Raw genomic sequence first — 16,126 nt, 5'->3', positions numbered from 1 at the left:
ACGCAAAAACTACTGGACGGATTGGGCTGAAATTTAGAATGTAGATAGATAACATCCTGGATTAGCACATAGGCTACTTTTTATCCCGGAAAATCAAAGAGTTCCCACGGGATTTTTAAAAAACCTACATCCACGCGAACGAAGTCGCGGGCATCAGCTAGTTATAAATAATAAATAATAGTAATAAAGTAGGTCAGTATCTATAATGATATTAATATACAGACACACACATAAATCCATGTTGCTAATTGAGTTATAATCGTATATGACAAGACCGCATCCCGGGGAATACATCAAAGGACGCGCTGAGTACGCGAAAGCCTCAGTAAATGCAGAGCCAACTGCGTTGGGGACTGTCAAAGAAATTACCCTATTCAAAGCGACAGTCAGCCTGAGGAGACGAGTGTTGTAAATTTCTTTTACTCAGAACAAAGCGGTTAGAGTAGTAAACTTAGTAGAGTAAGTGAAAAAGCACACTAGAGACTTTTTCTTGTCGCTGCCTCTCTCCTTCGCTGAGACACGTAATATTTGTACGTTTCGGCTGTATAGACACTAAAACAGGGGCATATGGAATGAGCGGGACAGATAATTTCTTAATAGGTAAATAAAACAGGGATGGAAGAAAAATATTATTCTATGACATAAAGAGGAGACAAGTGTTATCTTTTACTCACAGCAATGTTTTTAGAGTAGCAATATAAACTTCAGTTAATGCAGATTTAAAATTTATAATGATACAGTCACTTACTCAAAGAAACCCACGTTACTATTTGACTTATGCTAGTATATGATAAAACTGTATCCCGTAAAGATACATTTTACTATAGATTTATTACTTTGCGTATGTATTTCGTGCTCGGTGATGAGTAGGGCAGAAGTTAAAAACGCATAAGAGTAGAAGAGATAGCGCTCTACAAATGTGTAACAAGTGTCTTAGAGATTTTAAGCTCATTTCGTGGTATAAAGACATATTTTTATATCGTAGATAACATTCCACAATTAATTTGGTGTTTTTAACTGTCGATATTTCGACTCAGTTGCATGAATCGTGGTTGTGGCGTTAACCGTTATCTACAATATAAAATGCATCCTAAGTAGTTTTATGTCTCCACTTTAGATACGTGTGAAATATATGTACTTACTTATTTTTTACATAAATAATAAGTACCTACTATTATTGTTATGCAACTTTTTGCTAAGCAACAAGTAGCTATTGTGGTTTTAGGCTTAGTCTACATATATGCCGCTCCACTGAAATCCATTAGACAACTCGTGCCAAGAGGCAATTTACTTTGAATCTTTTGTTAGCGAAGGTTCCACGAGCTCTGTAATCATGTGTTCGCGCCATTATAAATTAAATTACTTACGTTTAAAGGTGGGCATACATTATGTAACGTTTTATGCTCTTTGACATCTTTGAGCGCTGTTCTGTTACGACACAGTTCAGGGCAGTTATGAAACTTGTAGAATGGAATGGAATGAAATGGAATGGAATAGAATGGAATGGAATAAAATAGAATAGATTTTTATTCAAATAAACTATTACAAGTGCTTTTGAATCGTCACAAGTGTAAATTAAAAATTTATAACATCCCCGACAAGTGAAGGTTACAGTAACTAGAAAAGAGCTGATAACTTTTAAACGGCTGAACCGATTTTCTTGAATTATAGCTAAGAACACTCTCGATCAAGCCACGTTTCAAACAAAAAAAAAACTAAATTAAAATCGGTTCATTAGTTTAGGAGCTACGATGCCACAGACAGATACACATATACACAGATACACACGTCAAACTTATAACACCCCTCTTTTTGGGTCGGGGGTCAAAAATAATCTACCATAACAAAACCTCGAGGCTTCACTTACACTGATAGGTGTCAAATGTAGGCTATAAAACGACTAGGTATAGTTCGCGACAGGTCGAGATGGCAATTGTGGTGGGATCGCCCCGATACCCGAACAGCCCACGCGCTAACCCGGTGCGGGATAGCGCGAGTAACGTACGGGTGTGCGGGGCGTCCCCCCGCCTCACACCCCGATTGCCATCTTGACCTGTCGCGTGTATACACAAATGATGTTCGCAATCGCCTTTGATTGGCAGACATTCTCTTACCTAAAATTTATATTTGCAGCAGGAATACCATAAATTTAGCTAATTACAGCAAATGCGATTATCTCAATGTGATAATTAAAACTTTCACGCTAGCTTCGCTAACATTAATATCACTACCCATACTATGAATGCGAAAGTTTGTTAATTTGTTGGTCTGTCTTTAAATCAGCTCAATTCGGTTCTTGCTAATCGTCGGCAGTGGGACAAGTGCCTAAGGCAAAGGTTGTGATAGAAGAAAGGGGGAGAGAGTTCTTCATCAACAGCGTGTAAATTCAGTAATCAACTATTGATATGTTTATCTCATTTATTGACATGGAATCATACATCGACTGTGTGTTTCTTGAGCGAGAAAATAGTTGATAGCTATATTCTGTCCACGGAGAGAAGATAATATGGGGTTCTCTCTGTTACGTAATCCCATACAAATGACAAAGACAAAAAAAGTCAGTGGTCGTTAACCATTTTAAGTGACCAATTAAATACGAATTACGAACCTAAGTATGTTTACGAATTGAATTTCGAATGTTTTTTGAATACATTGGTCCTCTTTTAGTAATACGGACAACATAAGTTCATTTGTGATTGGTTGATGGTCTCTGAAAGTGGTTAACGCCCAGTGATTATTTTGTCTTTGTCATTAACCGACTTCCAAAAAAGGAGGAGGTTCTCAATTCGTCGGAATCTTTTTTTTTATATGGGATTACGCAATAGAGAGAGCTCTATATTAACTTCTCTCCATGGATAAAGCACAGTCGCTTCCTATGAAGTAAGAAGAAAAGGTAAAAGCAATTTAAACAAATTAACCTTTACTAACCAGTAAAAGGTAAATTCTCTCCACCCAAACCTAAAGCCACATCAATGTCAAAAGGTAAAAAATAAAAAAAAGGTAAAAAAGTCTTATTTCCTCTTAAATTCGACCCGTCTCCGGCAGATTGTATCTGTCATCGGGGGTTTCACGTCACGACGGGGTCCGGGATGACAGGTCATAATTAAAATGTCTGCTGGTCGCTGTGACGTCATGACCCGTCTGGAATCCCGCGGTTCTTCTATTTGCCTACAATGACTTTAAATTGTCCGTGCATTTACATATTCGCTCGCTACTCGCTCTTATTGTCATCTACTGACAGCGATGGTATTAAGAGGGGTCTCTCCGTCACTCGCTTCATACAAACGTAGTTCCAATTTCATTTGAATATTAAGCAACCAAAGTCCATGAAATTTTGCAGACATATTCTAGAAACTAATATCTATGTCTGTGGTTTTCCAGATTTCTGTTACAATATTCGGTTTCAAAGTTACGCGGTCTTAGAAATTTACATACAAATCTTTGAGCCCCTGTAATTTTAAAACTACATATTTTTAGAAAAATCTAAAACACCACAGACACAGATATTAGTTTCTAGAATATGTCTGCAAAATTTTATGGTCTTTGGTTGCTTAATTTTCAAATGAAATTGGAACTACGATTGTATGAAGCGAGTGACGGAGAGAGCCCTGTTAAATTACTATAGGGGACTTTTAACAAAACGTCGAGGGTCTATGTCCCTGGCAGACAACATTACCACTACTATTAAGCATTATTATCGGTCTAACATTTGACGATTAATAGACAACTACACAGGTAGCCCTATAGCTTTATTTTTCTATGATTTCACGTCACCATAGCTTAATATTAGAATCGTAAAAGGAAAACTTGACTACTATGTGAGTAGTCAAGTTTTCCTTTTACGATACGAAACTTTGCCTTATTTCGTCACTCAATATCAATGTTCTATAGAAAAAGAATAAAAGTAACACAATGCGGGAAGTTAAGGCGTAAAATTACAATACAGAGCAATAATGCTCAAGACGATGTAATATCTTATAATCGGAAAAGCCGATCAGCGATATAAAGTCCGCGGTGAAATAATAAGATTCTTTGCTTCCTTCCTTCCCTTGGAACAACATTTTCCCCTCTTGTTTTCACTGAAGCTAGGGTTGCCATGCTCTAGTTTGCAAATTCCGGACAAAATGATTTGCCGAAAACAATCGAAAATCTTGTGAATTTTTTTATACCAAGTATAGCTAAGTATGAAGTAGGTATTCTTCTCATACCGAGAGGAGACCTGAGCCAATAGTTAGTGGACGATGGATTGACTCAAACTCTCTCATTCTGAGAAGTGACCTATTCTCGGTTGATAGATTGGCGATGGGCTGAGATGATGATGATTTTATGTTAAAGCTATGTCATAATAATAAGAAGGAAATATTTCACATATTATTTGGTTAATTGAGGTCCGGGCTAGGGTTATCAAATTGAAATATAATGAACTTCAGGACGAAATCTTCGGATAGAAAATTTTTGGAAATTTTACAATGTGATGCCAACATCACACAAAAGAGCCCGGTCTACTCGTACCTCGTAACTTGAAACTGACATCAGATCCACCCGAACGTACTTAATGCTATTTTGGACAATTTTTATTATAAATATGAATACATTGCGTACTTCTGTTATAAAAATTAAAAGGGGCACCTTTTGAACATTTTGGACATAGCGCCAATATCCTGGACATGACCACACGTTTTCGATCATCTGGTTACCCCCGTTGAGGTTAAGTCTATTTATATTGCAAGCTCATTTTCTTTTATACTATAAGCGGGGTATTTGAGAAATGATGAATTTAATAAGCGCTCTGTAATATTATGTCAAAACAGATGCAATTTTTTGTAAAAACAACCCGAGAATTGGTTGTTTTTCCGCGGATGAAGGAAAATTCGATGTTGTTTGAAGTTAAAAAGAGGAAACTGTTTTCGGGGTTTTTTAAATGAATAATTTCATTCTAAAATTTTGTAACCTTAGGAAACTAAAGGAGTTTTTCTGATTACAATCATAATAAACTTGTGTTAATTCACTGCAGGAAGATCTTTATTTCTACGACTTTACGCTGAAAAAATACGCAAGTTTGGTTTAAATACGTAGGTATCGTAAGAGGATTTCACTCGACGCACGGTCACCCGTCGATTACCTAAATATTATTGTTGCTATTTCTATTTTTCCTGATTCGTACTTTTTCGGTACTACGAAACAAACTACGATTGTATGGAGTAAATGATCGAGAGACCCCTGTATGTTTCATCGTCCTATCAATTATTACTTTTCCAAATATATATTTCCTAGGCATTTATGGGTATTGGTTTATCTGCGCTGCCTTCGTACAGACATAATAATAAAAGCAGAGGTACATCTATCTACCAGTTGTCAGGTGAGATTGCAGCCAAGCGAAAAATTAAAAAGTGCGATTGCATCAGTAAAGGCTTTTTAAAGGGAAATCCACAATGTCCTTTAGATAAATCTTTTAGGTTTTATGTACGTTATAATTTATTTTATTTTCTGTTTGTTTCAGTGCCTCCACATCAGATGTTGCTGTACGACAAGTCGGGAGCCGACGTGTCGGGTGTCGTAGGCCCTTTAGAAGAAGGCTCAGCTTTAATATTAGTATGCGAAGTAAGAGGTGGTAAGTGTCCAATTACATTAACCTTTAAATATCATCAACCCATTGTAATCATGATCAACCCGTTGCCGGTCCACTATTGAGCACGGGTCTCTTCTCAGAAAAAGATACATAGTAGGTTTGGCTATGGTATAACACGCTATAAGTGCATATTGATAGACTTTAGTAGATCTTTGAAAAAATTATGGAGAAATTCTCTGGCATGCAGGTTTCTTCACGAGGTTTTCCTTCACCGTAAAAGCTACTGATCCTTAATTGCTTAATTACTTAACGCATATACTTAGCTCCAAAAAGTTAAAGGTGCGGTAGGTAGGTATATTTATTTTATAAACAAGTTTCTAGATCCAGCGATTTGAAATGTGCGTAGACAATTATGTTTACCACCAGTCACCACATAGGTGCCTGGTACACTTCGACCGCACGTTGTGCCAGATCCTTTTTTCCACGCACATGCAAACTGTGGAATCAACTCCCATCGGAAGTGTTCCCACTAGATTACAACATGGGGTTATTCAAGGAGTGGACCAACAAATTCCTGAAAGGCCGGCATCGCATCGGCGGTTCCTCGGATGCTGCAAATGTTCATGGGCGGCGGTAATCACTTAACATCAAGTGACCCGTCTGCTCGGTTTTTTTTTAATAAAAAAAAGTCTAAAATCACAAAATTTGGGATATACTAAACGCATAACAATAATGTTGGTATCCTTTATTATTGAGCCAACATAGCCACCCCAATCATTCCATCCATCATACAAATCGTTGCACAATCAAAACTGCATCGCATGTATGGTGACATTTGTCAAATATTCTATTAATGTTTTGACAATCGAAATATCCGTATGCATTGGCGATTTGTTTAACGAAGCGTTTGTTATTTGATACACTGTGAATTACCCTTTGTCATTGAGACGGATTATTTATAGGTAAGTGATTATAGTGATGGAAATGTAACATGGAAATATAACTTACTACTACATATAACTAGAGCTCCTTCCTCTAAACACTTTATTTGCTAAAGAAATCTAAATACAAATGCCCTTCTCATTCTGAGAGGAGACCCGTTTTCAGTGTGCCTAGTCGGAGTTTTTTAACCTATTCGATCGCGTAAAAGTTAACTGCGTTTTGTATGGAATTGAAATAGCGCCATCTAGTGACAAGAAGTGGAAACATAATTTGTGAGTGCGAGTTTTTTACGTCCTCGGGACCGACTATTGTTTACCGACTCGAATGCGAAAGTGACAACGTGAGCGCACGTGATTGGTTGATTCAAGAACTATGCGAGTGCGAGTATCAAATTTTGACAATTCGCGAAGTAAATCGAGTAAACACGACGCTAACGCGATAGTTAAGTTGTCACATAGATTTTTACAGTGAAAGTTGAGTGAGGAGATAATTTTAAAGACATTTATTTGCATTTTTCAAGTTTAATTTAAAGGACTACGATTTAAAAATTATGGCAGGGCGGTATTTTAGTCAAAACTACTTTTAATTTACTTTTCTAGGCTCTAAAAGTATATGTGTTCATAAACATAATCAGTTTTCTAAATCACATATAGATGGCGCTGTTGTTATTAACTTATAGTCTTCCACGTAAAATTATTAAAATATCTTGTACGATGCTACGAAACCCTTAGAGTGCGAGTCCGACTCACACTTGACTCATTTTAATACATAATGATGACGTACATACTATACCTACCTACAAAGACGATGATTTCAAAAAACATAAACATAGACAGTAGATATAACCAGTTAAATTTTGATAGACAGCTGCTTCCATACAATCACTTCATAGAAATTTCATTCTAAATTTGGTTGGTTTATATCACGACGCCAACATTTCAAAAATAATAAACGCCATTCACGGTGAGTACACGCGTATGGGCAGTGTGCCTAGTCGGAGTTTTTTAACCTATTCGATCGCGTAAAAGTTAACTGCGTTTTGTATGGAATTGAAATAGCGCCATCTAGTGACAAGAAGTGGAAACATAATTTGTGAGTGCGAGTTTTTTACGTCCTCGGGACCGACTATTGTTTACCGACTCGCATGCGAAAGTGACAACGTGAGCGCACGTGATTGGTGGATTCAAGAACTATGCGAGTGCGAGTATCAAATTTTGACAATTCGCGAAGTAAATCGAGTAAACACGACGCTAACGCGATAGTTAAGTTGTCGCATAGATTTTTACAGTGAAAGTTGAGTGAGGAGATAATTTTAAAGACATTTATTTGCATTTTTCAAGTTTAATTTAAAGGACTACGATTTAAAAATTATGGCAGGGCGGTATTTTAGTCAAAACTACTTTTAATTTACTTTTCTAGGCTCTAAAAGAATATGTGTTCATAAACATAATCAGTTTTCTAAATCACATATAGATGGCGCTGTTGTTATTAACTTATAGTCTTCCACGTAAAATTCTTAAAATATCTTGTACGATGCTACGAAACCCTTAGAGTGCGAGTCCGACTCACCCTTGACTCATTTTTAATACATAATTATGACGTGCATACTATACCTACCTACAAAGACGATGATTTCACAACATAAACATAGACAGTAAATATAACCAGTTAAATTTTGATAGACAGCTGCTTCCATACAATCACTTGATAGAAATTTCATTCTAAATTTGGTTGGTTTATATCACGACGCCAACATTTCAAAAATAATAAACGCCATTCACGGTGAGTACACGCGTATGGGCTGGTTAGCTTCGGTGGTATCTCACACTCGCTGACTCGCGATTCTCGATGCGTTTGAGGTTAGCTCGGTTAACGCAGTAGTGAAGTCATTCGAATAATTTTGTGGATCTCCCACTCGGCACACTGGTTAGCTTCGGTGGTATCTCACACTCGCTGACTCGCGATTCTCGATGCGTTTGAGGTTAGCTCGGTTAACGCAGTAGTGAAGTCATTCGAATAATTTTGTGGATCTCCCACTCGGCACACAGTAGTGGGTCGGTTATAATCACACTTGACACTTCACACTAATATTATAAAGGTGAAAGTTTGTGTGTAAGTGTAGGTATGTTGTTACATCTTCACGCAAAAACTACTTGATGGATTTAGCTGAGAATGGAGATAGGTAATATCCTGGATTACTACATAGGCTACTTTTTATCCCGGAATATCAAAGAGTTGCCACGGGATTTCGAAAAACCTAAATCCACGCGGGCGAAGTCGCGGGCATCGGCTAGTGAATGAATATGGATCCGGCTGTTTGGCATGCAAATAACGTAGCTAAGACAGGATTTTTGAAAATTCAACCGCTAAGGGGGTAAAATATGGGTATAAGATTTGTGTAGTCCACGCGGATGAAGTCACAAACCTAAACTGGTCATAAATAAAAATCAATAGTAGTAGTATAAATAATGTAGTGAATATTTAAAAACTATTTTCATATAGAAATAACAAAAAATACCATTTGGCACGTCGCACCTAGCTAACTGAATTGCATGACTCTTTTATGGAAACTTTACAAAATATATTCCAGATAGTGGTCTGGCCTAGTTGCAATAGTGTATATTAATTGATTTTGCTTGATAAGTAATGTAGACTTCAGTCGGTAACTTGATAAGTTTTTTTGTATGTACGTCCAATTTAGTTTCTAACTAAAGATACCAGCTTTGTAGGTCATAATTTGGAATATAATATTTGCCCTTCATGCGTTGGAGTATGTTTATTCGTCGCGTCGTCGGTCCCAATTTTTATTACTAATCCATACTAATGTTACAAATGCTAAAATTATGTGTCTCTCTGTCTGTTACCTTTTCTCGGCCAATTTGTTTAACCGACTTTCACTGGTAAGAAAGTAGCTTGCTTCGCAGATACCGACATAAGCTACTTTTTATCCCGAAAAATCAAAGATTTTCCACGGGATTTTAAAAATCTAAACCTAGGTGGACGAACTCGCGGGTGTAATCCATTTAGTTGGTCCCTAAATCGTTCAACCTTTGAGTCCAAATCGAACTCCTAGTCTGTCTTATCTGGAAGTCAACTGCTACCCTACTAAGTATTGCGGGATTAATGGGAAGGGTCCTAACCTTCAAAATGAGGAATACGACACAAAGAGAGAGAAATAGACAGATAATGAAAAATAGCATTTGGCACGTCGCGTCGCACGTAGCTAACTGAAATTACCACCCTTCGATTTTTCTATTGCATGACTCTTTTATGGAAACATTGGGCGAGATATTCCAACCCGATGGCTTCATTGAAAAACTCCGCAGTACGGGTATCTGGCGGTGCGCCAGTGTCGCAGCTTCGCTATCATACAGTTTGGAAATGGCCAAACATGGCGGGCAATACCGAAACGATCTAAGACTAAAAAGAGAAGGCTAGACGGCAAGTGCGAGTCGGACTCACACACGAAGGGTTTCGTACCATCATACAAAAAATAACATTTTTAATTTTTTTTTAATTTTTTTAGTTTTTGTGGCAGAAATTTTGAATTTTTTATTATTTATTGTTGTTATAGCGCCAATAAAAATACACATTCTATGAAAATTTCGACTCTCTACCTATTACGGTTCACGAGATACAGTCCACTGGCAGACAGACGGATGGACGGACGGACGGACGGACGGGCAGACAGTGGAGTCTTAGTAATAGGATCCCGTTGGCATTCTTCGAGAACAGAACCCTAAAAAGAAGCTTTTTTTGAACTACAATTGTATAAATAAGTACTAATTAATCATTTGGGTAAAATATATGATGAGTGGTTCCAAAATGGACTCCACTTAGTATTTAACATGTCTGTGGTAAGAGCACACATACAGTGCTGATCTTTCGTCAAACCACAAGCCATATAACATAGTTAGTATTAAAAAGTTATGAAAAGCATCCTATGGGACGTAAAGTCACGATCAGACCAGCTGAGCCTGTGACAACGCTTTTTTGTAGTTTTTCATCGAAAAATCATTTCTAAAGTCGCGAGATAGATTACTGTAGTACTAATCAGTACCAGTGCAGTTTGCAGTAGCCTGAGTATAATCATACTCGGGCCACTGCAAAAGACTAGTGTTTAAACACAGCGTTTCTGAGTAACCAATGTAGTACCACCTGTAGTCCAAATCAGCGCTGTAATCTATTATTACACTAGAAGATGCCCGCGGCTTCGTCCGCGTGGATTTCGGTTTTTTAAAATCCCGTAGGAACTCTTTGATTTTCCGGGATAAAAACTAACTGTGTGCTAATCCAGGATATTATCTATCTCCATTCCAAATTTCAGCCAAATCCATTCAGTAGTTATTGCGTGAAAAAGTAACAAACATACACACACACACACACACACACACACACGCACACACATACAAACTTTCGCCTTTATAACATTAGTGTGATATTATATTGCACTTATTTAACTATCGTGACGACGACGATGCATCTTTGTTTCCCAACTGTAGAATAGCTTATCTGTGTCTAGTACGTAAGCCCCTGAACCTAACGAGAAACAATTGTGTTCAATTTTGACCTCTATAATAAACCTGTTAAGGACTATAAGGGAATAATGTAATTTAAAGTTCAGTGTGCCCGCAAGGATTATCTTTGCTTCAATTGTGATGATGCAGCGGCGCAGTTACGGGGTCAATATTATAACAATTGGGGGTTGTTTTTGCTCTTATTACTTTAATCATTCATGATCAACCCATTTCCGCCCCACTACTGAGTACGGGTCTCCTCTCAGAATGAGAAGGGTTTAGGCCATAGTCTGCCACGCAGGCCCAATGTGGATTGGCAGACTTCCACACCTTTGAGAACATGGAGAACTCTCAGGTTAGCAGGTTTCCTCACGATGTTTTCCTTCACAGTTAAAGCAAGTGATATTTAAATGCTTAAAACGCACATAACTGAAAAGTTAGTGGTGCGTGCCCGGGATCGAACCCCCGATCCCCGATTAGGAGGCGGACGTTCTTCTAGGCTGTCACAGCTTTTTACTACTAGGCTATCACAGATTAATTAGATATTTTTTTTAATTTATGTGGACAATCAACAATAATTTTTGTTAGACCAAAGTCATCGAACAGTGCGTGTTGGCAGTGAAAACAGAAAGGATCTGAGACATGATTACTAAGGGTGAGATCTATAGAGCGCGGCTCTGCCTTTGCTTAGACTTAACAGGGCTCTCTCCGTCACTCGTTTCCACTCGTTTCATACAATCGTAGTTCCAATTTCATTTGAATATTAAGCAACCAAAGTCCATGAAATTTTGCAGACATATTCTAGAAACTAATATCTGTGTCTGTGGTGTTTTAGATTTTTCTAAAAATATGCAGTTTTAAAATTACAGGGGCTCCAAGATTTGTATGAAAATTTTAAGACCGCGTAACTTTGAAACCGAATATTTTAACAGAAATCTGGAAAACCACAGACATAGATATTAGTTTCTAGAATATGTCTGCAAAATTTCATGGACTTAGGTTGCTTAATATTCAAATGAAATTGGAACTACGATTGTATGAAACGAGTGGAAACGAGTGACGGAGAGAGCCCTCTTAAGACAGAGTTAAAACGAGACAGAGCTATATCTCACACATAAATCTGTCGTCACATAAATCTCGTTTTAACTCAATCTTAAGTCAGAGCAAAGTCAAAGTGCGCTTTATGGATTTCAGCCTAAGTATGGGCCTCATAAGAGAGCTCAGCCTCAGAGTCTCTTAGTGAGCGATAGAGTGAGCTATGCTTGGGGTTTTAAATCTCATATCATCTCATAGGACATCTCACAATCGACTTACGATTCGTTCCGACACCGGAGCATCCTCAGGAGTCGAGTGTGTTCTGGTGGATTTGTTTGGTGTTGCGTGGTGGTACTTGGGGTTTGGTTGGTGGCAGGCTTTTCCTGCATGTTTAGCAGTGGGAGGGCGGGCGGTACATGTCGCTTGCTGCGTGTTGTACTATACAGATTTGCCTTTTTTCAGCGGATTATAGAAAATCAAGGTTTCTATTCCTTGGATATCATGAACTTCCGCAAAGTATATAGCTATTACTAGAGAATGCCCGCGATTTCGTCCGCGTGGATTTAGGTTTTTAAAGATCACGTGGGAACTGTTTGAATTTCCGGGATAAAAAGTTGCCTATGTCCATCCCAGGGATATAAACTACCTCTCCACCAAATTTCGTCAAAATCGGTTCAACTGTTGGGCTGTGAAAAGGTAGCAGACAGACAGACGGACAGACAGACAGATACACTTTCGCAGTTATAATATTAGTATGGAAGTATGGTTATAGCTGCTTCTATACAAATCAGCTATAATTTAGAATATACTACAAGTACCTAATAAAAATAATATCGTCATTACAAATGCGAACATAATATTGTGACATTATTATCCTGAAATATTATTTATTATAATATAATATAGGAAATCTGAGGATAACAAGCATGATTTGACGGAAATAACATATCATACCTCTTCTGAAACCATTCTGAAACATAACAGTATTGTATTGTTGTACTGTCATGAATACGTATTGTTTAGTATCATATTATATTATAATAGACTAGCGGATGCTCGCGGTTTCGTCCGCGTGGGTTTATATTTTCATAAATCCTCTAGAAACTCTTTATTTTCCGGGATAAATTCGTCGTTGGTGGTGGAGCAGGTGCGTTACACCCCCATTTCTGTTTTTCCAACGTTAATAAGTATGATGCGATAAAAATTAAAATTTTTAATTAAAAAAATTAATTCCGTAATTTTTAAAAGTTAGAGATTCCAGGTCAGAATAGGAGCATGAAGTCTTAACTACATATTAGACTGTCATACTTCATTTTACCCAAGTTTAACAGGGCTCTCTCCGTCACTCGCTTCATACAAACGTAGTTCCAATTTCATTTGAATATTAAGCAACCAAAGTCCATGAAATATTGCAGACATATTCTAGGAACTTATAATTATGTCTGTGATGTGAAAAAATATGTAGTTTTATAATTACAGGGCTCAAAGATTTGTATGTGAATTTTTAAGACTGCGTAACTTTGAAACCGAATATTTTAACAGAAATCTGGAAAAACCACAGACATAGATATTAGTTTCTAGAATATGTCTGCAAAATTTCATGGACTTTGGTTGCTTAATATTCAAATGAAATTGGAACTACGTTTGTATGAAACGAGTGACGGAGAGAGCCCTCTTAATAAATAAAACTTAATTATTCATGCGTAGTATAATTAAGTTTTATTTAATAAACTTGGGCAAAACTGTATTACAAGGAAAACCCGAACTTTAGAAAAAAGCGCGCTGCTTACGCATTTCTCGATAAGATTTTCCGCGATTTATTTATTTTTTAAGGCAGTGAAGGAAAAATAGAGTATAAATACTAAAGTATCTGGAATTCCGCCAGAGGTACAAGTGAAACGCTGACTTTTCCCAACCTTATGTACCCACCCTTATTGTTAAACTTTCGACGCCAAGTAAAATAAAACTTTATCACTTTTCTTAAAACACTTCTCAGCTAAATTTTATAAGGTTAGAGTTTTGCGGGATGATGTTTTAGGGGTCTTACGAAAATAACTTCTTATGCAGAGAAATGTATTTTTAGAGAAGGAAAATCGCGACTTTAAAACATCAATCACAATACGTACATTTCAAAGTTTTCCATACGTCCGCGTCGTTGAATTTTTACTTTCCGAAACTTTCTTGCGTGAAGCCGTTTTTTGAATAGCGACATGATGCAAATTAAATGATATACCAGTATTCTTTGCTACTTAATAATTTATTTTAAAAATGGTCTGTGCGTTGGTGTCCAGAATGACGACTACATCACTAAAGGAAGCAATTAGGTACCAACCTACCTAAGATGTGTCGTCATTTTCATTTTAAGCCCCCGACCCAAAAAGAGAGGTGTTATAAGTTTGACGTGTGTATCTGTGTGTCTGTGTATCTGTCTGTGGCATCGTAGCTCCTAAACGAATCAACCGATTTTAATTTTAATTTTTTTGTTTGAAAGGTGGCTTGATCGAGAGTGTTCTTAGCTATAATCAAAGAAAATCGGTTCAGCCATTTGAAAGTTATCAGCTATTTTCTAGTTTTCTTATAGAGGTTTTTGTGTCAGGTTTTTTAAATTTTGAGTTATTGTTCGTAGGTCGACCAGAACCAGTAGTAACATGGTTGATTGACGGTCTATCAGCCACACAGTACATCGGCGAAAAGACAGACACACATGTCGTGGTCAACAGGCTGGAAATCCAACACGTCAGAAGAGAAGATCTCAATAAAACGTTCAAATGTCGAGCTGCCAATACCAACCTTGTTCCACCTCAGGAGAAAGCTGTGAGACTTGAAATGAACTGTAAGTATTCCAAATCCATAATATCTACTAATATAAATGCAAAAATGTGTCAGTCTTTCTGTTTTTTTCCTTTTTCAAGCCCATTCGTTTAACTGATTTTGATGAATTATTATGGTACAGAGATAAGTTGCATCCTGGGGACGGACATAAGCTACTTTTTATCCCAAAAAATCCCGATTTTGACTAAATTTGGCGCAGAGACAGCTTGCTTGCATCAAAACACAATCATAGGCTAGTTTTTATCCGGGAAAATTGAAGAGTTCAGAATTTTTTTTCTAGAAAATTTCAGCTCTCTATTTATTATGGTTCATGAGATTCAGCCCGCTGACAAACAGATAAACGGACAGAGGTGGCTTACTAATAACCCTAAAAATGAAAACTGCATAACATAATTCAACAGCAACCAGTCAAGTCACTTGTTTTTATAAACTTCTTTGCTGTAGCACACTGGTGTTATCTACTTCTGAACCTTATTAGTTTAACTTCGAGACGATGCTACTAATAATTTTTGTTTTTTTTTTTACCAGTGGCGCCTCTATCAATATCACTGCTGAATCGTCCTCAGCAGCTGCTGGCAGGATCAGCAGCAACGCTGCGATGCGTCGCCGAGGGCAGTCGACCACCAGCGCAGATATCCTGGTACAAGGATAACAGGAGTTTTGAGAAGGATAAAGTAAGCTATCAATATTCCTGTTGAGCAGTGGCGTGCACAAGATTTGAGTCACCCTCAGCAACTGCTGGCAGAATCAGTGACGACGCTTCAATGAGTCGCCGAGGCCAGCGATATTCTGGTACAAGTACAATAGGAGTTTTGAAAAGATAAAGTAAAATATTGATCATGTTTTAGATTGCTTCAAGTTCCACAGCCTCACCAGTTATTAGTAAGTATATAAGTAGAAGGGTTTTCAACACCCGATCCAAAAAGAGGGGTATTATAAGTTTGACGTGTGTATCTGTCTGTGGCATCGTAGCTCCTAAACTAATGAAGCGATTTTAATTTAGTTTTTTGTTTGAAAGGTGGCCTGATCGAGAGTGTTCTTAGCTATAATCCAAGAAAATCGGTTCAGCCGTTTGAAAGTTATCAGCTCTTTTCTAGTTACTGTAACCTTCACTTGTCGGGGGTGTTATAAATTTTTTATTTACACTTGTTACAAGCTGCGCTCTGAGCAAAAGTAGTATGAAAATTGACAGTGGAGCATAATATCATTTTTGTTCTACGTAAAATAATAC

General features: G+C 37.4%; 1 protein-coding gene across 1 annotated transcript in view; it reads left to right on the top strand.

The window, feature by feature from the left end:
- Positions 1-16,126, top strand: part of LOC123875014 (synaptogenesis protein syg-2-like) — a 234,867-nt gene that overhangs the window by 166,001 nt on the left and 52,740 nt on the right. Inside the window, exons 6-8 of the mRNA XM_045920640.1 lie at positions 5,501-5,611; positions 14,690-14,896; positions 15,424-15,569. Coding sequence (XP_045776596.1) covers positions 5,501-5,611; positions 14,690-14,896; positions 15,424-15,569 — 464 coding nt within the window. The remainder of the gene's footprint in view (positions 1-5,500; positions 5,612-14,689; positions 14,897-15,423; positions 15,570-16,126) is intronic.

This window comes from Maniola jurtina, chromosome 19 (genome assembly GCF_905333055.1).
Source record: "Maniola jurtina chromosome 19, ilManJurt1.1, whole genome shotgun sequence".
Lineage (NCBI taxonomy): Eukaryota > Metazoa > Arthropoda > Insecta > Lepidoptera > Nymphalidae > Maniola > Maniola jurtina.
This window is presented reverse-complemented; position numbering and strand designations above follow the sequence as displayed.